Genomic DNA, 23,528 nt, shown 5'->3' with positions numbered 1-23,528 from the left:
CGTGCGCGTCTGTGTGTGAGCGTGTGCATGCCGGTGTGTGTGTGTGTGTGAGCGTGTGAGTGTGTGTCTGTGTGAGAGTGTGTGTGTGAGTGTGAGAGTGTGTGTCTGTGAGTGTGTGTGTGTCTGTGAGTGTGAGAGTGTGTCTGTGTGAGGGTGTGTGAGTGTGTGTCTGTGTGAGTGTGTGTCTGTGAGTGTGAGAGTGTGTGTGTGTCTGTGTGAGTGAGTGAGAGTGTGTGTGTGTCTGTGTGAGGGTGTGCGTGTCTGTGTGTGTGACGGTGTGTGTGACTGTGTGTGAGGGCGTGCGTGTCTGTGAGGGTGTGAGTGTGTGTGCGTGTGAGAGTCTGTGCGCCTGTGTGTGTGTGTGAGGGTATGTGTAAGCATGTGTTTGTGCCTTAATGTGTCTGTAACAGGTTACCTGGTTATTTATCTGTCTGTGTGAGTGTGTGTGTGTGTGAGCGTGAGTGTGAGCGTGAGTGCGTTAGTGTGTGCCTGCGCGCGTTCGCATGAGTGAGGACACCCCCCAGGGCTCGCCTGCGATTCCCCCCTCGGTCGAATGTCCTGCAGCCACTCACTGCTTGAACTCACAGGCGGAGAAGGGGGGACCCCATGGCCGTGAGATGCCGGGGCTCGGGGAACCCCAAGGAGACGGGGTCAGGAACTCCAGGAGCGGGGGCGGGGGGATGAGGGAGAGGGTGCAATGCAGACATCAGCCAGCTCTGCTCGCTCCCTTTAAATCCAGGATTAGAACCCAGTGCTGTTGAGGCCCCATCGCCCGGCCTCTCCAGCAGCCACTCCTTTCCCCGACACACATCTGCACAGTCCCGATAAGATTCAAGCGAGGAGACGCACAGGAAGCAGGGCAGAAACTATCTTACCACACATTGTTGCATTTTTCAGGCAGTTTAAAGAACGCATTTTCGAACTTGAGCCTCTTAAAGAGACACAGTTCTATCTCAAAACGTTGGATACACATATCAGGGCCCATAGCAAACTCTCCCGGGTTAGATACAGAGTAAAGCTCCCTCTACACTGTCCCATCAAACACTCCCAGGGCAGGTACAGCACGGGTTAGAAAGAGAGTAAAGCTCCCTCTACACTGTCCCATCAAACACTACCAGGGCTGGTACAGCACGGGTTAGATAGAGAGTAAAGCTCCCTCTACGCTGTCCCATCAAACACTCCCAGGGCAGGTACAGCATGGGTGAGATAGAGAGGAAAGCTACCTCTACACTGTCCCATCAAACACTCCCAGGGCAGGTACAGCACGGGTTAGATACAGAGGATAGCTCCCTCTACACTGCCTCATCAAACACTCCCAGGGCAGGTACAGCACAGGGTTAGATACAGAGTAAAGCTCGCTCTACACTGTCCCATCAAACACTAACTGGGCAGGTACAGCACGGGTTAGATACAGAGTAAAGCTCCCTCTACACTGTCCCCATCAAACACTCCCAGGGCAGGTACAGCACGGGGTTAGATACAGAGTAAAGCTCCCTCAACACTGTCCCCATCAAACACTCCCAGGCCAGGTACAGCATGGGGTTAGATACAGAGTAAAGCTCCCTCTACACTGACCCATCAAACACTCTCGCGGGCAGGTACAGCACGGGGTTAGATACAGAGTAAAGCTCCCTCTACACTGTCCCCATCAAACACTCCCAGGCCAGGTACAGCATGGGGTTAGATACAGAGTAAAGCTCCCTCTACACTGTCCCATCAAACATTCCCAGGGCAGGTACAGCACGGGGTTAGATACAGAGTAAAGCTCCCTCTACACTGTCACATCAAACACTCCCAGGGCAGGTATAGCACGGGGTTAGATACAGAGTAAAGCTCCCTCGACACTGTCCCATCAAACACTCCCAGGGCAGGTACAGCACGGGGTTCGGTACAGAGTAAAGCTCCCTCTACACTGTCCCATCAAACAATCCCAGGGCAGGTACAGCACGGGGTTAGATACAGAGTAAAGCTCCCGCTACACTGTCCCATCAAACACGCCCAGGGCAGGTATAGCACGGGGTTAGAAACAGAGTAAAGCTCCCTCTACACTGTCCCATCAAACACTCCCAGGGCAGGTACAGCACGGGGTTAGATACAGAATAAAGCTCCCTCTACACTGTCCCCATCAAACACTCCCAGGTCAGGTACAGCACGGGTTAGATACAGAGTAAAGCTCCCTCTACACTGTCCCATCAAACACTCCCAGGGCAGGTACAGCACGGGGTTAGATACAGAGTAAAGCTCCCTCTACACTGTCCCATAAAATAATCCCAGGGCAGGTACAGCACGGGTTAGATACAGAGTAAAGCTCCCTCTACACTGTCCCATCAAACACTCCCAGGGCAGGTACAGCATAGGGTTAGATACAGAGTAAAGCTCCCTCTACACTGTCCCATCAAACACTCCAGGGCAGGTACAGCACGGGGTTAGATACAGAGTAAAGCTCCCTCTACAGTGTCCCATCAAACACTCCCAGGGTAAGTACAGCACGGGTTAGATACAGAGCAAAACTCCCTCTACACTGTCACATCAAACACTCCCAGGGCAGGTACAGCACGGGTTAGATACAGAGTAAAGCTCCCTCTACACTGTCCCATCAAACACTCCCAGGGCAGGTACAGCACGGGGTTAGATACAGAGTAAAGCTCCCTCTACACTGTCCCATAAAATACTCCCAGGGCAGGTACAGCACGGGTTAGATACAGAGTAAAGCTCCCTCTACACTGTCCCATCAAACACTCTCAGGGCAGGTACAGCACAGGGTTAGATACAGAGTAAAGCTCCCTCTACACTGTCCCATCAAACACTCCAGGGCAGGTACAGCACGGGGTTAGATACAGAGTAAAGCTCCCTCTACAGTGTCCCATCAAACACTCCCAGGGTACGTACAGCACGGGTTAGATACAGAGCAAAACTCCCTCTACACTGTCACATCAAACACTCCCAGGGCAGGTACAGCACGGGTTAGATACAGAGTAAAGCTCCCTCTACACTGTCCCATCAAACACTCCCAGGGCAGGTACAGCACGGGGTTAGATACAGAGTAAAGCTCCCTCTACACTGTCCCATCAAACACTCCCAGAGCAGGTACAGCACGGGGTTAGATACAGAGTAAAGCTCCCTCTACACTGTCCCATCAAACACTCCCAGGGCAGGTACAGCACGGGGTTAGATACAGAGTAAAGCTCCCTCTACACTGTCCCATCAAACACTCCCAGGGCAGGTACAGCACGGGGTTAGATACAGAGTAAAGCTCCCTCTACACTGTCCCATCAAACACGGCCAGGGCAGGTATAGCACGGGGTCAGATACAGAGTAAAGCTCCCTCTACACTGTCCCATCAAACACTCCCAGGGCAGGTACAGCACGGGGTTAGATACAGAGTAAAGCTCCCTCTACACTGTCCCCATCAAACACTCCCAGGACAGGTACAGCATGGGGTTAGATACAGAGTAAAGCTCCCTCTACACTGTCCCATCAAACACTCTCAGGGGCAGGTACAGCACAGGGTTAGATACAGAGTAAAGCTCCCTCTACACTGTCCCATCAAACACTCCCAGGGCAGGTACAGCACGTGGTTAGATACAGAGTAAAGCTCCCTCTACACTGTCCCATCAAACACTCCCAGGGCAGGTACAGCACGGGGTTAGATACAGAGTAAAGCTCCCTCTACACTGTCCCATCAAACACTCCCAGGGCAGGTACAGCACAGGGTTAGATACAGAGTAAAGCTCCCTCTACACTGTCCCATGAAACACTCCCAGGGCAGGTACAGCACGGGGTTAGATACAGAGTAAAGCTCCCTCTACACTGTCCCCATCAAACACTCCCAGGGCAGGTACAGCACGGGGTTAGATACAGAGTAAAGCTCCCTCTACACTGTCCCCATCAAACACTCCCAGGGCAGGTACAGCACGGGGTCAGATACAGAGTGAAGCTCCCTCTACCCTGTCCCATCAAACACTCCCAGGGCAGGTACAGCACGGGGTTAGATACAGAGTAAAGCTCCCTCTACACTGTCCCATCAAACACTCCCAGGGCAGGTACAGCACGGGGTTAGATACAGAGTGAAGCTCCCTCTACACTGTCCCATCAAACACTCCCAGGGCAGGTACAGCACGGGGTTAGATACAGAGTAAAGCTCCCTCTACACTGTCCCATCAAACACGCCCAGGGCAGGTATAGCACGGGGTTAGATACAGAGTAAAGCTCCCTCTACACTGTCCCATCAAACACTCCCAGGGCAGGTACAGCACGGGGTTAGATACAGAGTAAAGCTCCCTCGGGACCAGCGGGAGCAGCGAGGAGGAGCTCGGGAGGAAACCCGGCGACCAGCGAGGCCCGAGACCAGTCGGGAGCAGTGTGGTGAGACCGGTATAAAAACCGGAGAGAGGCGAGGCCCGAGACCAGTCGGGACCAGCGGGAGCAGCGAGGAGGAGCTCGGGAGAAAACCCGGTGACCAGTGAGGCCCGAGACCAGTCGGGAGCAGTGTGGTGAGACCGGTATAAAAACCGGAGAGAGGCGAGGCCCGAGACCAGTCGGGACCAGCGGGAGCAGCGAGGAGGAGCTCGGGAGAAAACCCGGCGACCAGCGAGGCCCGAGACCAGTCGGGAGCAGTGTGGTGAGACCGGTATAAAAACCGGAGAGAGGCGAGGCCCGAGACCAGTCGGGACCAGCGGGAGCAGCGAGGAGGAGCTCGGGAGAAAACCCGGCGACCAGCGAGGCCCGAGACCAGTCGGGAGCAGTGTGGTGAGACCGGTATAAAAACCGGAGAGAGGCGAGGCCCGGGACCAGCGGGAGCAGCGAGGAGGAGCTCGGGAGAAAACCCGGCGACCAGCGAGGCCCGAGACCAGTCGGGAGCAGTGTGGTGAGACCGGTATAAAAACCGGAGAGAGGCGAGGCCCGAGACCAGTCGGGAGCAGCGTGGTGAGACCAGTATAAAAACCGGAGAGAGGCGAGGCCCGAGACCAGTCGGGACCAGCAGGAGCAGCGTGGTGAGACCGGTATAAAAACCGGAGAGAGACGAGGCCCGAGACCAGTCGGGAGCAGCGTGGTGAGACCAGTATAAAAACCGGAGAGAGGCGAGGCCCGAGACCAGTCGGGACCAGCGGGAGCAGCGTGGTGAGACCGGTATAAAAACCGGAGAGAGGCGAGGCCCGAGACCAGTCGGGAGCAGCGTGGTGAGACCAGTATAAAAAGCGGAGAGAGGCGAGGCCCGAGACCAGTCGGGACCAGCGGGAGCAGCGTGGTGAGACCAGTATAAAAACCGGAGAGAGGCGAGGCCCGAGACCAGTCGGGAGCAGCGTGGTGAGACCAGTATAAAAAGCGGAGAGAGGCGAGGCCCGAGACCAGTCGGGAGCAGCGTGGTGAGACCAGTATAAAAACCGGAGAGAGGCGAGGCCCGAGACCAGTCGGGAGCAGCGTGGTGAGACCAGTATAAAAACCGGAGAGAGGCGAGGCCCGAGACCAGTCGGGAGCAGCGTGGTGAGACCAGTATAAAAACCGGAGAGAGGCGAGGCCCGAGACCAGTCGGGAGCAGCGTGGTGAGACCAGTATAAAAACCGGAGAGAGGCGAGGCCCGAGACCAGTCGGGAGCAGCGTGGTGAGACCAGTATAAAAACCGGAGAGAGGCGAGGCCCGAGACCAGTCGGGAGCAGCGTGGTGAGACCGGTATAAAAACCGGAGAGAGGCGAGGCCCGAGACCAGTCGGGACCAGCGGGAGCAGCGTGGTGAGACCGGTATAAAAACCGGAGAGAGGCGAGGCCTACCAACTCAGCAGCGGGGAGAGAGGTAAAAAGTAATCAGTGTGTGACGTCACCAGGGAGCAGGTAGGTGATTGGTTGGTGAGTATTTCTCTTTTTTCAATACAAGCTTGAATTCTGTGGTGTTAAATTTCTGTGGTGTAGTGGGGATAGTTGGTAAATAAAGCGCCCTAGAGCATACCTGTAACTGGGGTATTGAATAAATTTTTAAAGAAATTAAAGGGGTAAGTCATGGCAGGAGAGTTCAGACCCGTGCTCTGCTCCTCCTGCTCTATGTGGGAAGTCAAGGATGCTGCCAGTGTCCCTGATGACCATGTGTACAGGAAATGCATCCAGCTGCAGCTACTTGTAGACCGCATTGCGGCGCTCGAGCTGCGGGTGGATGAATTTTGGAGCATGCGCGATGCTGAAAGGCTCGTGGATAACACGTTTAGCGAGTTGTGCACGCCTCAGGGTAGGGCAGCACAGGGGGTGACCATCAGGCGGAGCAACAAAGGCAGGCAGGTAGTGCAGGGAACCCCTGCGGACATCCCCCTTTCAAACAAGTATACCGCTTTGGATACTGTTGAGGGGGCTGACTCACCAGGGGAAGGCAGCAGCGGCCAACTTCCTGGCACTGGGGGTGCTCCTGCTGCCCAGGAAGGGGGGAAAAAGAGTGGGAGAGCAATAGTGGTAGGGGATTCTATAGTAAGGGGAACAGATAGGCGTTTCTGTGGCCGTAGACGTGAATCCAGGATGGTTTGTTGCCTCCCTGGTGCCAGGGTCAAGGATGTCACTGAGCGGCTGCAGGGCATTCTGGAGGGGGAGGGAGAACAGCCAGTGGTCGTGGTCCACATTGGTACCAACGACATAGGTAAAAAGAGGGATGAGGTCCTGCAGCAAGAATTTAGGGAGCTAGGTGAAGGATTAAGGAGCAGGACCTCAAAGGTTGTAATCTCTGGATTACTCCCGGTGCCACGTGCTAGTAAGTATAGGAATAGGAAGATAGAACAGATGAATGCGTGGCTAAAGGGATGGTGCAAGGGGGAGGGCTTTAGTTTCCTGGATCACTGGGTCTGCTTCTGGGAAAGGTGGGACTTGTACAAGTCGGACGGTTTACACCTGAACCAGGGGGGAACCAATATCCTTGCGGGGAGGTTTGCTAGCACTGCTGGGGAGGGTTTAAACTAACTTGGCAGGGGGTTGGGGTACAGAGTGGAGCTATAGTAGGGGGTGATTTACGGCCAAATACAGAGGGAAAAACAAGTCAGCTGGGAAGGCAGAGCAAATATGTGAAGGCAAAAGAGAATATGGCAGGGCTGGAAGGCATTTATTTTAATGCAAGGAGTCTTGCAAATAAGGTGGATGAACTGAAGTTGTTGTTGAACACATGGGAGTACAATATTGTTGCTATCACGGAGACATGGTTGAGGGAGGGTCAGGACTGGCAGCTCAATATTCCGGGGTATAGAATCTTCAGGCGAGACAGAGGGGGGTGTAAAAGGGGAGGGGGTGTTGCAATATTAATTAAGGAGTCAATTACTGCTGTAAGGAGGGATGATATATTAGCGGGTTCCTCTAATGAGGCCATATGGGTAGAACTTAAAAACAAAAAGGGGGCAAGCACTTTGCTGGGAGTGTACTATAGGCCCCCAAACAGTCAGGGGGAGATAGAGGAACAGATATGTAGGCAAATCTCCGAGAAGTGCGAAAATAATAGGGTAATAATAGTGGGGGATTTCAACTTCCCCAATATAAATTGGGACAGTCAGAGTGTGAAAGGCTTAGAGGGTGCAGAATTCTTAAAGTGCATCCAGGAGAGCTTTTTGAGCCAACATGTAGAAAGTCCTACAAGAGAGGGGGCGGTACTGGACCTAATTCTGGGGAATGTAGCCGGGCAAGTGGTGGAAGTGTCAGTAGGAGAACATTTTGGCGACAGTGACCATAATTCGGTGAGATTTAAGGTGGTCATGGAAAAAGACAAAGACGGCCCGGAAATAAGGGTTCTAAATTGGGGGAAGGCCGATTTTAATATGATAAGGCAGGATCTGGCCAAAGTGGACTGGGAGCAGCTGCTTATAGGAAAATCCACATCAAAACAGTGGGAGACTTTCAGAAGGGAAATAGAGAGAGTACAACGCCAACATGTTCCTGTAAAGGTCAAGGGTGGGACCAACAAGCAAAGGGAACCTTGGATGACAAGGGATATACAAAAATGCATTAGAAATAAGAGGGGGGCTTTTGGCAGTTACAAAAGACTAAAGACAGAAGAAGCCCTAGAGGAGTATAAAAAGTGCAGGGGCATACTTAAAAAAGAAATTAGGAGGGCGAGGAGGGGCCATGAAATAACACTGGCGAGCAAAATAAAGGAAAATCCTAAGATGTTTTATAAGTATATTAAGGGCAAGAGGATAACCAGGGAAAGGGTAGGGCCCATTAGGGACCAAAGTGGCAATCTGTGTGTAGAGCCAGAGGATGTAGGCGGGGTTTTAAATGAATTTTTTGCATCTGTGTTCACTATGGAGAAAGACGATGCAGACATAGAAATCGGGCAAGGGGACTGTGACATACTTGAACATATTAGCATCGAGAGGGAGGAGGTGCTAGCGGTTTTAGCGGGCCAAAAAGTGGATAAATCCCCAGGCCCGGACGAGATGTATCCCAGGCTGCTGTGGGAGGCAAGGGAGGAGATTGCAGGGGCTCTGACACTAATTTTCAGAACCTCTCTGGCCACAGGGGATGTACCAGAGGACTGGAGAACAGCTAACGTAGTACCATTATTCAAGAAGGGTAGCAGGGATAAACCAGGGAATTACAGGCCAGTGAGTCTAACATCTGTGGTGGGGAAATTATTGGAAAAAATTCTGAGGGACAAAATTAATCTCCACTTGGAGAGGCAAGGATTAATCGGGGATAGTCAGCATGGCTTTGTTAAGGGTAAATCATGTCTAACAAATCTGATCGAATTTTTCGAGGGGGTGACAAGTGGGGTGGATGAGGGAAATGCTGTGGATGTGGTGTACATGGACTTCAGTAAAGCTTTTGACAAAGTCCCGCATAGGAGACTGGTCAAGAAGGTAAGAGCCCATGGGATCCAGGGTGCCTTGGCGCGTTGGATCCTAAACTGGCTGAGTGGCAGGAGGCAGAGGGTGATGGTCGAAGGTTGCTTTTGTGACTGGAAGCCTGTGTCCAGTGGGGTACCTCAGGGATCGGTGCTGCGTCCCTTATTGTTTGTGATCTACATAAATGATTTGGATGAAAATGTAAAAGGTATGATCAGTAAGTTCGCAGATGACACGAAAATTGGTGGGGTGGTAAATTGCGAGGAGGAAAGCCTCCGGCTACAGGACGATATAAACGGGTTGGTCAGATGGGCGGAAAAGTGGCAAATGGAATTTAACCCTGAAAAGTGCGAGGTGATGCATTTTGGACGGACAAATAAGGCAAGGGAATACACAATGAGTGGTAGGACCCTAGGAAGTACAGAGGGTCAGAGGGACCTTGGTGTACATGTACATAGATCCCTGAAGGCAGCGGAACAGGTAGATAAGGTGGTTAAAAAGGCATATGGGATACTTGCCTTCATTAGCCGAGGCATAGAATATAAGAGCAGGGAGGTTATGATGGAGCTGTACAAAACGCTGGTGAGGCCACAGCTGGAGTACTGTGTGCAGTTCTGGTCGCCTCACTATAGGAAGGATGTGATTGCTTTGGAGAGGGTGCAGAGAAGATTCACCAGGATGTTACCTGGGATGGAGCGCCTCAGCTATGAAGAGAGGCTGGACAGGCTGGAGTTGTTTTCCTTGGAGCAGAGAAGGCTGAGGGGGGACCTGATTGAGGTGTACAAAATAATGAGGGGCATAGATAGGGTAGATAAAGAGGAACTTTTCCCCTTAGTGGGGGGGTCAATAACAAGGGGGCATAGATTCAGGGTAAGGGGCAGGAGATTTAGAGGGGATTTGAGGAGGAACTTTTTCACCCAGAGGGTGGTTGGAATGTGGAACTCAATGCCTAAAAGGGTGGTAGAGGCAGGAACCCTCAACATTCAAGAAGCATTTGGATGAGCACTTGAAATGCCATTGCATACAAGGCTATGGACCGAATGCTGGAAAATGGGATTAGACTGGACAGGGATGGATGGGCGGCGCAGACACGATGGGCCGAAGGGCCTCTTTCTGTGCTGTAAAACTCTATGACTCTATGACTCTACACTGTCCCCATCAAACACTCCCAGGCCAGGTACAGCATGGGGTTAGATGCAGAGTAAAGCTCCCTCTACACTGTCCCATCAAACACTCCCAGGGCAGGTACAGCATGGGGTTAGATACAGAGTAAAGCTCCCTCTACACTGTCCCCATCAAACACTCCCAGGGCAGGTACAGCACGGGGTTAGGTACAGAGTAAAGCTCCCTCTGCACTGTCCCATCAAACACTCCCAGGGCAGGCACAGCACGGGTTAGATACAGAGTAAAGCTCCCTCTACACTGACCCATCAAACACTCTCAGGGGCAGGTACAGCACAGGGTTAGATACAGAGTAAAGCTCCCTCTACACTGTCCCATCAAACACTCCCAGGGCAGGTACAGCACGTGGTTAGATACAGAGTAAAGCTCCCTCTACACTGTCCCATCAAACACTAAATGGGCAGGTACAGCACGGGTTAGATAAAGAGTAAAGCTCCCTCTACGCTGTCCCCATCAAACACTCCCAGGGCAGGTACAGCACGGGGTTAGATACAGAGTAAAGCTCCCTCTACACTGTCCCCATCAAACACTCCCAGGCCAGGTACAGCATGGGGTTAGATACAGAGTAAAGCTCCCTCTACACTGACCCATCAAACACTTTCAGGGGCAGGTACAGCACGGGGTTAGATACAGAGTAAAGCTCCCTCTACACTGTCCCATCAAACACTCCCAGGGCAGGTACAGCACGGGTTAGATACAGAGTAAAGCTCCCTCTACACTGTCCCAGCAAACACTCCCAGGGCAGGTACAGCACGGGTTAGATACAGAGTAAATCTCCCTCCACACTGTCCCCATCAAACACTCCCAGGGCAGGTACAGCATGGGTTAGATACAGAGTAAAGCTCCCACTACACTGTCCCATCAAACACTCCCAGGGCAGGTACAGCACGGGTTAGATACAGAGTAAAGCTCCCTCTACACTGTCGCATCAAACACTCCCAGGGCAGGTACAGCACGAGGTTAGATACAGAGTAAAGCTCCCTCTACACTGTCCCATCAAACACTCCCAGGGCAGGTACAGCACGGGGTTAGATACAGAGTAAAGCTCCCTCTACAGTGTCCCATCAAACACTCCCAGGGTAAGTACAGCACGGGTTAGATACAGAGCAATACTCCCTCTACACTGTCGCATCAAACACTCCCAGGGCAGGTACAGCACGGGTTAGATACAGAGTAAAGCTCCCTCTACACTGTCCCATCAAACACTCCCAGGGCAGGTACAGCACGGGTTAGATACAGAGTAAAGCTCCCTCTACACTGTCCCATCAAACACTCCCAGGGCAGGTACAGCACGGGTTAGATACAGAGTAAAGCTCCCTCTACACTGTCCCATCAAACACTCCCAGGGCAGGTACAGCACGGGGTTAGATGCAGAGTAAAGCTCCCTCTACACTGTCCCCATCAAACACTCCCAGGGCAGGTACAGCACGGGGTTAGGTACAGAGTAAAGCTCCCTCTACACTGTCCCATCAAACACTCCCAGGGCAGGTACAGCACGGGTTAGATACAGGATAAAGCTCCCTCCACACTGTCCCCATCAAACACTCCCAGGGCAGGTACAGCACGGGGTTAGATACAGAGTAAAGCTTCCTCTACACTGTCCCATCAAACACTCCCAGGGCAGGTACAGCACGGGTTAGATACAGAGTAAAGCTCCCTCCACACTGTCCCATCAAACACTCCCAGGGCAGGTACAGCACGGGGTTAGATACAGAGTAAAGCTCCCTCCACACTGTCCCCATCAAACACTCCCAGGGCAGGTACAGCACGGGTTAGATACAGGATAAAGCTCCCTCCACACTGTCCCCATCAAACACTCCCAGGGCAGGTACAGCACGGGGTTAGATACAGAGTAAAGCTCCGTCTACACTGGAGCCTTCCCCTTCCGCCCCCCCCCTCCGCCCAGGCCAGTCTGTTCCTCACCCACCTGTAGCTCCGCCAGGGACATCAGTTCCTGCCAGGTGAGCTCCGCCTCGCCCGGGTGTCCCTGTTCCGCGCAGCTCCCGTGTGGCGGGAGGTAGTGCGGGAGGGCCCCTTCATACTGGGTGGGGCAGGGGGCCATCGGTAAAGCGTAGATCGAGTCCGAGGCCAGCTCGAGGCACGAAGGGTGACGCACCGAGACCTGTTGGGTGGAGAGAGAGAGAAAGCAGAATGAAAAACAGCAAACAGTAACAACTCCCACCAATTTACACCGCGACTTTAACGTTGTAAAACATCCCAAGGTGCTTCACAGGAGCGTAAATCAGACAAAATCTGACCCCAAGCCACATCAGGAGATATTAGGACAGGTGACCAAAAGCTTGGTCAAAGAGGGAGGTTTTAAGGAGCGTCTTAAAGGAGGAGAGAGAGAGGCGGAGAGGTTTAGGGAGGGAATTCCAGAGCTTAGAGCCCAGGCGGCTGAAGGCACGGCCGTCAATGGTGGAGCGATGGAAATCGGGGGGGATGCTCAAGAGGCCAGAATTGGAGGAGCGCAGAGATCTGGGACGGCTGGAGAAGGTTACAGAGATAGGGAGGGTTGTAGGGTGCTGGAGGAGGTTACAGAGATAAGGAGTGGTGTAGGGGCTGGTGGAGGTTACAGAGATAGGGAGTGTTGTCGGGGGCTGGAGGAGGTTACAGAGATAGGGAGAGTTGTAGGGGCTGGAGGAGTTTACAGAGATAGGGAATGTTGTAGGGGGCTGGAGGAGGTTACAGAGATAGGGAGAGTTGTAAGGGCTGGAGGAGGTTACAGAGATAGGGAGTGTTGTAGGGGGCTGGAGGAGGTTACAGAGATAGGGAGAGTTGTAGGGGCTGGAGGAGGTTACAGAGATAGGGAGGGTTGTAGGGGGCTGGATGAGGTTACAGAGATAGGGAGGGTTGTAGTGGCTGGAGGAGGTTACAGAGATAGGGAGGGTTGTAGGGGGCTGGAGGAGGTTACAGAGATAGGGAGGGTTGTAGGGGACTGGAGGAGGTTACAGAGATAGGGAGGGTTGTAGGGGCTGGAGGAGGTTACAGAGATAGGGAGGGTTGTAGGGGCTGGAGGAGGTTACAGAGATAGGGAGGAGGCTAGGAGGCCACGGAGGGATTTGAAAACAAGGATGAGAATTTTAATATCGAGGAGTTGCTTAACCAGGCATGTGTGTAACGGACAGCCCATGGAATAAAAGGGACAGTGGCAGCATGGATACAGAATTGGCTAATTGATAGGAAGCAGAGAGTAGTGGTGAACGGTTGTTTTTCGGACTGGAGGAAGGTATACAGTGGTGTTCCCCAGGGGTCGGTTCTAGGACCACTGCTTTTCTTGATATATATTAATGACTTGGACGTGGGTGTACAGGGCACTATTTCAAAGTTTGCAGATGACACAAAACTTGGAAGTATAGTGAACAGTGAGGAGGAGAGTGATAGACTTCAAGAGGACACAGACAGGCTGGTGGGACGGGCGGACACGGGGGCAGATGAAATTTAACATACAAAATGCAAAGTGATACATTTTGACAGGAAGAAGGAGGAGAGGGAATATAAACTAAAGGTACAATCCTAAAGGGGATGCCGGAACAGAGAGACCTGGGGGTATACATGCACAAATCGTTGAAGGTGGCAGGGCAGTTTGAGAAAGCGGTTAAAAATGCTTACGGGATCCTGGGCTTCATAAATAGAGGCAGAGAGTACGAAAGCAAGGAAGTTATGATGAACCTTTATAAAACACTGGTTCGGCCTCAACTGGAGTATTGTGTCCAATTCTGGGCACCGCACTTTAGGAAGGATGTGGAGGCCTTTAGAGAGGGTGCAGAAAAGATTTACGAGAATGGTTCCAGGGGAATGAGGGACTTCAGTGACGTGGAGAGACTGGAGGAGCTGGGGTTGTTCTCCTTGGAGCAGAGAAGGTTAAGGGGGAGATTGACCAGAATGGTACCAGGGGATGAGGGACTTCAGTTGTGTGGAGAGACTGGAGAAGCTGGGGTTGTTCTCCTTGATGTGCCTCAATAATCCCGAGACTCGATGTTAGCGGAACAAAACAAGGCTTTTATTAACTTAGAAGATAACACGCAGTGGAGAGAGGTATCTTCCATCTGGAGCTCTGCAGTACTGGATATGAGGCCAGACTGAGCTGGCTTACATAGAGGCCAGGTATGGGCGGAGCCCTACACACAACACATTCCATACATTCCAATATACAATACAATGGTGAGGAGAAACCTGAAACCAACCACAGTCACAGGCAATACAATGGTGAGGGGAAACCTGAAACCAACCACAGTCACAGGCAGTGATGAATGGAATATTTCATCACACTCCTTAGAGCAGGGAAGGTTAAGGAGGAGATTGACCAGAATGGTTCCAGGGGATGAGGGACTTCAGTTACGTGGAGAGACTGGAGAAGCTGGGGTTGTTCTCCTTAGAGCAGAGAAGGTTAAGGAGGAGATTGACCAGAATGGTTCCAGGGGATGAGGGACTTCAGTGAAGTGGATAGACTAGAGAAGCTGGGGTTGTTCTCCTCGAAGCAGAGAAGGTTAAGGGGGAGATTGACCAGAATGGTACCAGGGATGAGGGACTTCAGTGAAGCGGATAGACTGGAGAAGCTGGGGTTGTTCTCCTTAGAGCAGAGAAGGTTAAGGGGAGATTGACCAGAATGGTACCAGGGGATGAGGGACTTCAGTTACATGGAGAGACTGGAGAAGCTGGGGTTGTTCTCCTTGGAGCAGAGAAGGTTAAGGGGGAGATTGACCAGAATGGTACCAGGGGATGAGGGACTTCAGTTACGTGGAGAGACTGGAGAAGTTGGGGTTGTTCTCCTTTGAGCAGAGAAGGTTAAGGGGGAGATTGACCAGAGTGGTACCGGGGATGAGGGACTTCAGTGACGTGCAGAGACTGGAGAAGCTGGGGTTGTTCTCCTCGAAGCAGAGAAGGTTAAGGGGGAGATTGACCAAAATGGTACCGGGGATGAGGGACTTCAATGAGGTGGAGAAACTGGAGAAGCTGGGGTTGTTCTCCTCGGAGCAGAGAAGATTGAGAGGAGATTTGATGGAGGTGTTCAAAATCATGACGGGTCTGGACAGAGTAGATAGAGAGAAGCTGTTCCCATTGGCAGAAGGGTCGAGAACTAGAGGACACAGATTTAAGGCGATCGGCAGAAGAACCAAAGGCGACATGTGGAAAAACATTTTTATGCAGCGAGTGGTTGTGATCTGGAATGCGCTGCCTGAAAGGGTGGTGGAGGCAGATTCAATCGCGGCTTTCAAAAGGGAATTGGATAAGTATCTGAAGGAAAGAAATTTGCAGGGCTACGGGTAAAGGGCGGGGGGAGTGGGACTAGCTGAAGAGCTCTTGCAGAGAGCCGGCACGGGCTCGACGGGCCGAATGGCCTTCTTCCGTGCTGTAACCATTCTATGATTCTAAGTCGGGGAGAGGAGTCTCACTGACGGACATAGAAACAGAAAAACAGGAGCAGGAGTCGGCCATTCGGCCCTTCGAGCCTGCTCCGCCATTCAATATGATCATGGCTGATCCTCTCTCTCAATACCATATTCCCGCTCTCTCCCCATACCCCTTGATGCCTTTTGTGTCTAGAAATCTATCCATCTCCTTCTTAAATATATTCAGTGACTTGGCCTCCACAGCCTTCTGTGGTACAGAATTCCACAGGTTCACCGCCCTCTGAGTGAAGAAATTTCTCCTCATCTCAGTCCTAAATGTCCTACCCCGTATCCTGAGACTGTGACCCCTCGTTCTAGACCCCCCAGCCAGGGGAAACATCCTCCCTGCATCCAGTCTGTCTAGCCCTGTCAGAATTTTATACCTTTCAATGAGATCCCCTCTCATTCTTCTAAACTCTAGTGAATACAAGCTTATGTTTTACTTTATTGGAACAGTGTAAGAGGCCGAGGACAGTGAGGTCAGAGCGGGAGTTGAGCGGTGAATTAAAGTGACAGGCGACCGGAAGCTCAGGGTCACCCTTACGGACTGAACGGAGGTGTTCCGCAAACCAGTCACCCAATCTGCGTTTGGTCTCCCCAATGTAGAGGAGACCGCATCGTGAGCAGCGAATACAGTATACTAAATTGCAAGAAGTACAAGTAAATCGCTGTTTCACCTGGAACGAGTGTTTGGGGCCCTGGACAGTGGGAAGGGAGGAGGTAAAAGGGCAGGTGTTGCATCTCCTGCTCTTGCACGGGACGGTGCCAGATGAAGGAGAAGGGCTGTTGGGGGTGATAGAGGAGTGGACCAGGGTGTCGCGGAGGGAGCGGTCCCTTCGGAATGCTGAAAGGGGAGGTGAGGGGAAGATGCGTTTGGCGGTGGGATCACGTTGGAGGTGGCGGAAATGGCGGAGGATGATCCGTTGAACGTGGAGGCTGGTGGGGTGAAAGGTGAGGACAAGGGGAACCCTATCATGGTTCTGGGAGGGAGGGGAAGGGGTGAGAGCAGAAGTGCGGGAAATAGAATGGACACGGTCAACGGTCGTGTCAACCACGGTAGAGGGGAATCCTCAGTTGAGGAAAAAGGAAGACATGCCGGAAGCACTAGTATGGAAAGTGGCATCGTCAGAACAGACGCGGCGGAGACGGAGAAACTGGGAGAATGGAATAGAGTCCTTACAGGAGGCGGGGTGGGAGGAAATGTAGTCCAGGTAGCTGTGGGAGTCAGTGGGCTTGTAGTGAATGTTTGTCAGTAGCTTATCCCCAGAGATGGAGACGGAGAAGTCAAGGAAGGGAAGGGAAGAGTCGGAGATGGACCATGTGAAGGTGAGGGAAGGGTGGAAATTGGAAGTAAAGTGAATGGAATTATCTAGTTCAGGGCGAGAGCAGGAAACGGCACCGATACAGTCATCAATGTATCGGAAAAAGAGGTGAGGGAGGGGACCTGAGTAGGACTGGAACAAAGAATGTTCCACATATCCCACGAAAAGGCAGGCATAGCTAGGACCCATGCGGGTTCCCATAGCAACACCTTTAATTTGGAGGAAGTGAGTGGAGTCAGAGGAGAAGTTGTTCAATGTGAGAACAAGTTCAGCCAGGTGGAGGAGGGTAGTGGTGGATGGGGACTGGTCGGGCCTCTGTTCAAGGAAGAAGCGGAGCGCCCTCAGGCCATCCTGGTGGGGGATGGAGGTGTAGAGGGATTGGACGTCCATAGTGAAAAGGAGACGGTTGGGGCCAGGAAACTGGAAACTGTTAAAGTAGCGGAGGGAGTCGGAAGAGTCGCGGATGTAGGTGGGAAGAGGCTGGACAAGGGGAGAAAAAATAGAGTCGAGATAGGAAGAGATAGGTTCCGTGGGGCAAGAAAACAGGCTGAAACGATGGGTCTACCAGGGCAGTCCTGTTTGTGGATCTTGGGAAGGAGGTAGAAGCGGGCTGTGTGGGGTTGGGGGACTATGAGGTTGGCGGCCATGGGGGGAAGATCTCCAGAGGAGATGAGGTCAGTGACAGTCTTGGAAACAATGGCTTGATGTTTGCTAGTGGGGTCATGGTCCAGGCGGAGGTCCAACTCCTCCTCCTACCTCCGCTCACCAGACTGATTCCTGGGATGGCAGGACTGTCGTATGAGGAGAGATTGGGACGACTAGGCCTGTATTCACTAGAGTTTAGAAGAATGAGAGGGGATCTCATTGAAACGTATAAAATTCTGACCGGGCTAGACAGACTGGATGCAGGGAGGATGTTTCCCCTGGCTGGGGGGGGGTCTAGAACGAGGGGTCACAGTCTCAGGATACGGGGTAGGGCATTTGGGACTGAGATGAGGATGAAATTTCTTCACTCAGAGGGTGGTGAACCTGTGGAATTCTCTACCACAGATGGCTGTGGAGGCCAAGTCACTGAATATATTTAAGAAGGAGATAGATAGATTTCTAGACACAAAAGGCATCAAGGGGTATGGGGAGAGAGCGGGAATATGGTATTGAGATAGAGGATCAGCCATGATCATATTGAATGGCGGAGCAGGCTCGAAGGGCCGAATGGCCGACTCCTGCTCCTATTTTTCCATGTTTCTATGTTTCTAACACTGGTTCGTCCCCAACTGGAGTATTGTGTCCAATTCCGGGCACCGCACTTTAGGACGGATGTGAAGGCCTTAGAGAGGGTGCAGAAAAGATTTACGAGAATGGTACCAGGGGATGAGGGACTTCAGTTATGCGGAGAGACTGGAGAAGCTGGGGTTGTTCTCCTTAGAGCAGAGAAGGTTAAGGGGGAGATTGACCAGAATGTTACCAGAGGATGAGGGACTTCAATGACGTGGAGAGACTGGAGAAGCTGGGGTTGTTCTCCTTAGAGCAGGGAAGGTGAAGGGGGAGATTGACCAGAATGGTTCCAGGGGATGAGGGACTTCAATGACGTGGAGAGGCTGGAGAAGCTGGGGTTGTTCTCCTTAGAGCAGAGAAGGTTAAGGGGAGATTGACCAGAATGGTACCAGGGGATGAGGGGCTTCAGTGACGTGGAGAGACTGGAGAAGCTGGGGTTGTTCTCCTTGGGGCAGAGAAGGTTGAGAGGAGATTTGATAGAGGTGTTCAAAGTCTTGAAGGATCTGGACAGAGTAGATGGAGAGAGACAGTTCCCATTGGCGGAAGGGTTGAGAACCAGAGGACACAGATTTAAGGTGATTGGCAGAAGGACACAGCAAGTGGTTAGGATCTGGTATGCGCTGCCTGAGAGGGCGGTGGAGGCAGACTCGAGCGCGGCTTTCAAAAGGAAATTGGATAGGTACCTGAAGGAGAAAAAATGTCAGGGATATGGGGAAGAGCAGGGGGGTGCGGTGGGGGGTGGGGGGGTGGGGGTGGTGGGGGGCGGGTGAGTGGGACTAACTGGGTTGCTCTTCAAAAAAGCCGGCACAGACTCGATGAGCCGAGAGACCTCCTTCTGTGCTGCACTGTTCTAGGATTCTATGAATAGGATGGAAAAGGTTGCACCAGTGAGAGAGTTTGGAGGTGAACAGGGTGCAAGGGGGCAAGCACGATCTTCCTTCCTGTCCAAGAGTGTGGCACTGAGCCCCACACACAGGGCAGGAAGATCCCAGGTTACATCCCCAGCCAGTGCCTTGCTGGCTGATTTCACCTGGTGTGGTACCGTTAATGTATAGAACGATACCAGGGAATGAGGGGCTTGAGTTATGGGGAGAGTCTGCAGACTGTGGGGGTGAATGACAGGAGGGGTGGGGAGCAGAGGAGGGGTGGCGGGGGGGTGGGGAGCGGCTGGAGGGGAGCAGGGGGGAGGATTGGGGAGAGGGAGTGCGGGGGGAGCAGGGGTTGGGGAGCAGGCGGAGGGGAGCGGGAGGTGGGGAGGAAGGGCACTGAGGGGTTGGTAGAGGAGCGGGGGGTGGGGAGATGGGACGACACAAAGCTGGGTGGGCGTGTGTGCTGTGAGGAGGATGCCGAGAAACTCCAGCATGATTTGGACAGGTTGGGTGATTGGGCAGATGCATGGCAGATGCAGTATAATGTGGATAAATGCGAGGTTATCCACTTTGGTGGCAAAAACAGGAAGGCAGATTATTATCTGACCGGCAATAGATTGGGAGAAGGGGAAGTGCAACGAGACCTGGGTGTCCTTGTGCACCAGTCGCTGAAGGTAAGCATGCAGGTGCAGCAGGCGGTTAAGAAGTCAAATGGTATGTTGGCCTTTGTAGCGAGAGGGTTTGAGTACAGGAACAAGGATGTCTTGCTGCAGTTGTACAGGGCCTTGATGAGACCACACTTTGAGTATTGTGTGCAGTTTTGGTCACCTTATCTGAGGAAGGATGTTCTTGCCATGGAGGGAGTGCAGCGAAGATTCACCAGACTGATACCTGGGATGGCAGGAATGATGTATGAGGAGAGATTGGGTCGATTGGGCTTATACTCACTGGAGTTTAGAAGAATGAGAGGGGATCTCATTGAAACTTATAAAATTCTAACAGGACTAGACAGACTAGATGCAGGAAGGATGTTCCCGATGGCTGGGGAGTCCAGAACCAGGGGTCACAGCCTAAGGATAAGGGGTAAGCCATTTAGGACAGAGATGAGGAGGAATTTCTTCACCCAGAGAGTGGTGAACCTGTGGAATTCTCTACCACACAAGGCAGTTGAGGCCAACTTATTAAATACAGTCAAGAAGGAGTTAGATATATTTCTTAAGGCTAAAGGGATCAAGGGACATGGGGAGAAGGCAGGTACAGGGTACTGAATTTGGATGATCAGCCATGATCTCATTGAATGGCGGAGCAGGCTCGAGGGGCCGAATGGCCGACTCCTGCTCCTATCTTCTATGTTTCTATGTAAGGGTGTTGGGAGAGGAGCGGGGGCTGGGGAGCAGGAGGAGGGGAGACGAGCGTTGGGGGGTTTGGGAGAAGAGCAGGGGGTGGAGAACATTGCTGGGGGCGTTGGAGAATGCTCAGGGGAGCTGATCCCAGTCCTCTCGCGTTGTCCATTACCTCAGAGGTGGTTCCTGGAAACGGCAGGACGCAGTTTGAACACATCCAGCAGCAAGAACGTGTCACCAGCGGCGCGTCAGCGTGATGGTCCTGGGGCAGCGAGATAAGAGGGGAGGTTATCAGACGGTGCAGACACTTCCCCCTCACACCATCACACTCACTCACACACTCACACACACACACACACCTCATTCACACTTACACACACACACACACACACACACACACTCACACACTCTCTCTCTCACACACACACACACTCACACACACTCACACTCACACACACTCACACTCACACACTCACACTCACACACTCACACTCACACACACACACACACTCACACTCACACACACTCACAAACACTCACACACACACTCAAACACTCACACACACACTCACACTGACACACACACACACACACTCTCACACACACACACACTCAGCTGTGTGTCAGCTGTGGCTCAGTTGGCTCCCGCATCTGAATCCCCCTCCAGAGACTCGAGCCCCATAATCCAGGCCGACACTCCCAGTGCAGGACTAAGGGAGCGCCGCACTGTTGGAGGGGGCAGTACTGAGGGAGCGCCGCACTGTCGGAGAGGCAGTACTGAGGGAGCGCCGCACTGTCGGAGGGGCAGTACTGAGGGAGCGCCGCACTGTCGGAGGGGGCAGTACTGAGGGAGCGCCGCACTGTCGGAGGGGCAGTACTGAGGGAGCACCGCACTGTTGGAGGGGCAGTACTGAGGGAGCGCCGCACTGTCGGAGGGGGCAGTACTGAGGGAGCGCCGCACTGTCGGAGGGGCAGTACTGAGGGAGCGCCGCACTGTTGGAGGGGCAGTACTGAGGGAGCGCCGCACTGTCGGAGGGGGCAGCACTGAGGGAGCGCGGCACTGTCGGAGGGGCAGTACTGAGGGAGCGCCGCACTGTTGGAGGGACGGTACTGAGGGAGTGCCGCACTGTCGGAGGAGCAGTACTGAGGGAGCGCCGCACTGTCGGAGGGGCGGTACTGAAGGAGTGCCGCACTGTCGGAGGGGCAGTACTGAGTGAGCGCCGCACTGTCGGAGGGGCAGTACTGAGGGAGCGCCGCACTGTCGGAGGGGGCAGTACTGAGGGAGCGCCGCACTGTCGGAGAGGCAGTACTGAGGGAGCGCCGCACTATCGGAGAGGCAGTACTGAGGGAGCGCCGCACTGTCGGAGGGGCAGTACTGAGGGAGCGCCGCACTGTCGGAGGGGGCAGTACTGAGGGAGCGCCGCACTGTCGGAGAGGCAGTACTGAGGGAGCGCCGCACTGTCCGAGGGGCAGTACTGAGGGAGCGCCGCACTGTCTGAGGGGCAGTACTGAGGGAGCGCCGCACTGTCGGAGGGTCAGTACTGAGGGAGCGCCGCACTTTTGGAGGGGCAGTACTGAGGGAGCGCCGCACTGTCGGAGGGGCAGTACTGAGGGAGCGCCGCACTGTCGGAGGGTCAGTACTGAGGGAGCGCCGCACTGTCGGAGGGGCAGTACTGAGGGAGCGCCGCACTGTCGGAGGGTCAGTACTGAGGGAGCGCCGCACTGTCGGAGGGGCAGTACTGAGGGAGCGCCGCACTGTAGGAGGTGCCGTCTTTCGGATGAGATGTTAAACCAAGGCCCCGTCTGCTCTCTCAGGTGGACGTAAAAGATCCCACGGCCACTATTTCGAAGAAGAGCAGGGGGGCATTTCTCCTCGGTGTCCTGGGACCAATATTTATCCCTCAACCAACATCACTAAAAAAACAGATGATCCGGTCATTATCACATTGCTGTTTGTGGGAGCTTGCTGTGCGCAAATTGGCTGCCGCGTTTCCCACATTACAACAGTGAGCACACTTCAAAAAAAGTACTTCATTGGCTGTGAAGAGCATTGGGACGTCCTGAGGTGGGGAAAGGGGGCTGGAGAAATAAGAGTCTGTCATTCTTTCTCTCCATCTCTCTCTCTCTCTCTCTGTCTCCCTCTGTCTCTCTCTGTCTCTCTCTTTCCCCTTCTCTCTCTCTATCTCCCTCTGTCTCTCTCTCTCTCACTCTCCATCCCTCCGTGTCTTTCTCTGTGAAGTTAATAAGAACATAAGAACATAAGAAATAGGAGCAGGAGTAGGCCAATCGGCCCCTCGAACCTGCTCCGCCATTCAATAAGATCATGGCTGATCTGATCCTAACCGCCAATCTACTATCACAGAACCATCTCCTGAATCTAACAGAATTAGACACACGAAATAGGAGCAGGATCAGGCTACACGGCCCCTGGGCCCGCTCCGCCACCCACAGGGCCATGACCGATCCGGACCTAGACTCATGTCCAAATTCCTGCCCGCTCCCCGTAACCCTTAATTCCCTTTACTTCTAGGAAACTGTCTATTTCTGTTTTAAATTTATGTAATGATGTAGCTTCTACAGCTTTTTGGGGCAGCATATTCCATGGACCTACCACCCTCTGAGTGAAGTAGTTCCTCCTCATCTCAGTTTTGAAAGAGCAGCCCCTTATTCTAAGACTATGCCCCCTAGTTCTAGTTTCACCCATCATCGGGAACATCTTCCCCGCATCCACCCGATCCAACCCCTTCACAATCTTATATGTTTCAATAAGATCGCCTCTCATTCTTCTGAACTCCAATGAGTAGAGTCCCAATCTACTCAACCTCTCCTCATACGTCCATTCCCTCATCCCCGGGATTAACCGAGTGAACCTTCTTTGTACTGACTCGAGAGCAAGTATGTCCTTTCTTAAGTATGGACACCAGAACTGTACGCAGTATTCCAGGTGCGGTCTCACCAATACCTTGTACAACTGAAGCAATACCTCCCTATTTTTATATTCTATCCCCCTAGCAATGAAAGCCAACATTCCATTGGCCTTCTTAATCACTTGCTGCACCTGCATACTAACCTTTTGAGTTTCGTGCACCAGGACCCCCAGATCCCTTTGTACTTCAGTACTTTCCAGTTTCTTGCCATTAAGATAATAACTTGCTCTACGATTTTTCCTGCCAAAGTGCATAACCTCACACTTTCCAGTATTGTATTCCATCTGCCAAATCTCTGCCCACTTACTTAGCCTGTCTATGTCCCCTTGCAGGTTTTTTATGTCCTCCTCACTCACTACTTTCCCTCCCATCTTAGTATCATCTGCAAACTTTGATATGTTACACTCGGTCCCC

The 23,528-nt window shown here is 52.8% G+C and overlaps 1 protein-coding gene across 1 annotated transcript in view; it reads right to left on the bottom strand.

Annotated features, from left to right (window-relative positions):
- Positions 1-23,528, bottom strand: part of LOC147097203 (transcription factor NF-E2 45 kDa subunit-like) — a 40,890-nt gene that overhangs the window by 13,278 nt on the left and 4,084 nt on the right. The window contains exons 2-3 of the mRNA XM_085973086.1: positions 20,360-20,449; positions 11,913-12,107 (exon numbers count right to left, since the gene is read on the bottom strand). Coding sequence (XP_085829212.1) covers positions 11,913-12,107; positions 20,360-20,404 — 240 coding nt within the window. The 5' untranslated portion in view covers positions 20,405-20,449. The remainder of the gene's footprint in view (positions 1-11,912; positions 12,108-20,359; positions 20,450-23,528) is intronic.

The sequence above is a fragment of the Somniosus microcephalus genome, chromosome 33 (assembly GCF_052327205.1).
Source record: "Somniosus microcephalus isolate GS21.2 chromosome 33, FLI_Smic_1.0, whole genome shotgun sequence".
Lineage (NCBI taxonomy): Eukaryota > Metazoa > Chordata > Chondrichthyes > Squaliformes > Somniosidae > Somniosus > Somniosus microcephalus.
The sequence above is the reverse complement of the archived record's forward strand: the minus strand, read 5'-3'. Positions and strand labels throughout refer to the sequence as shown.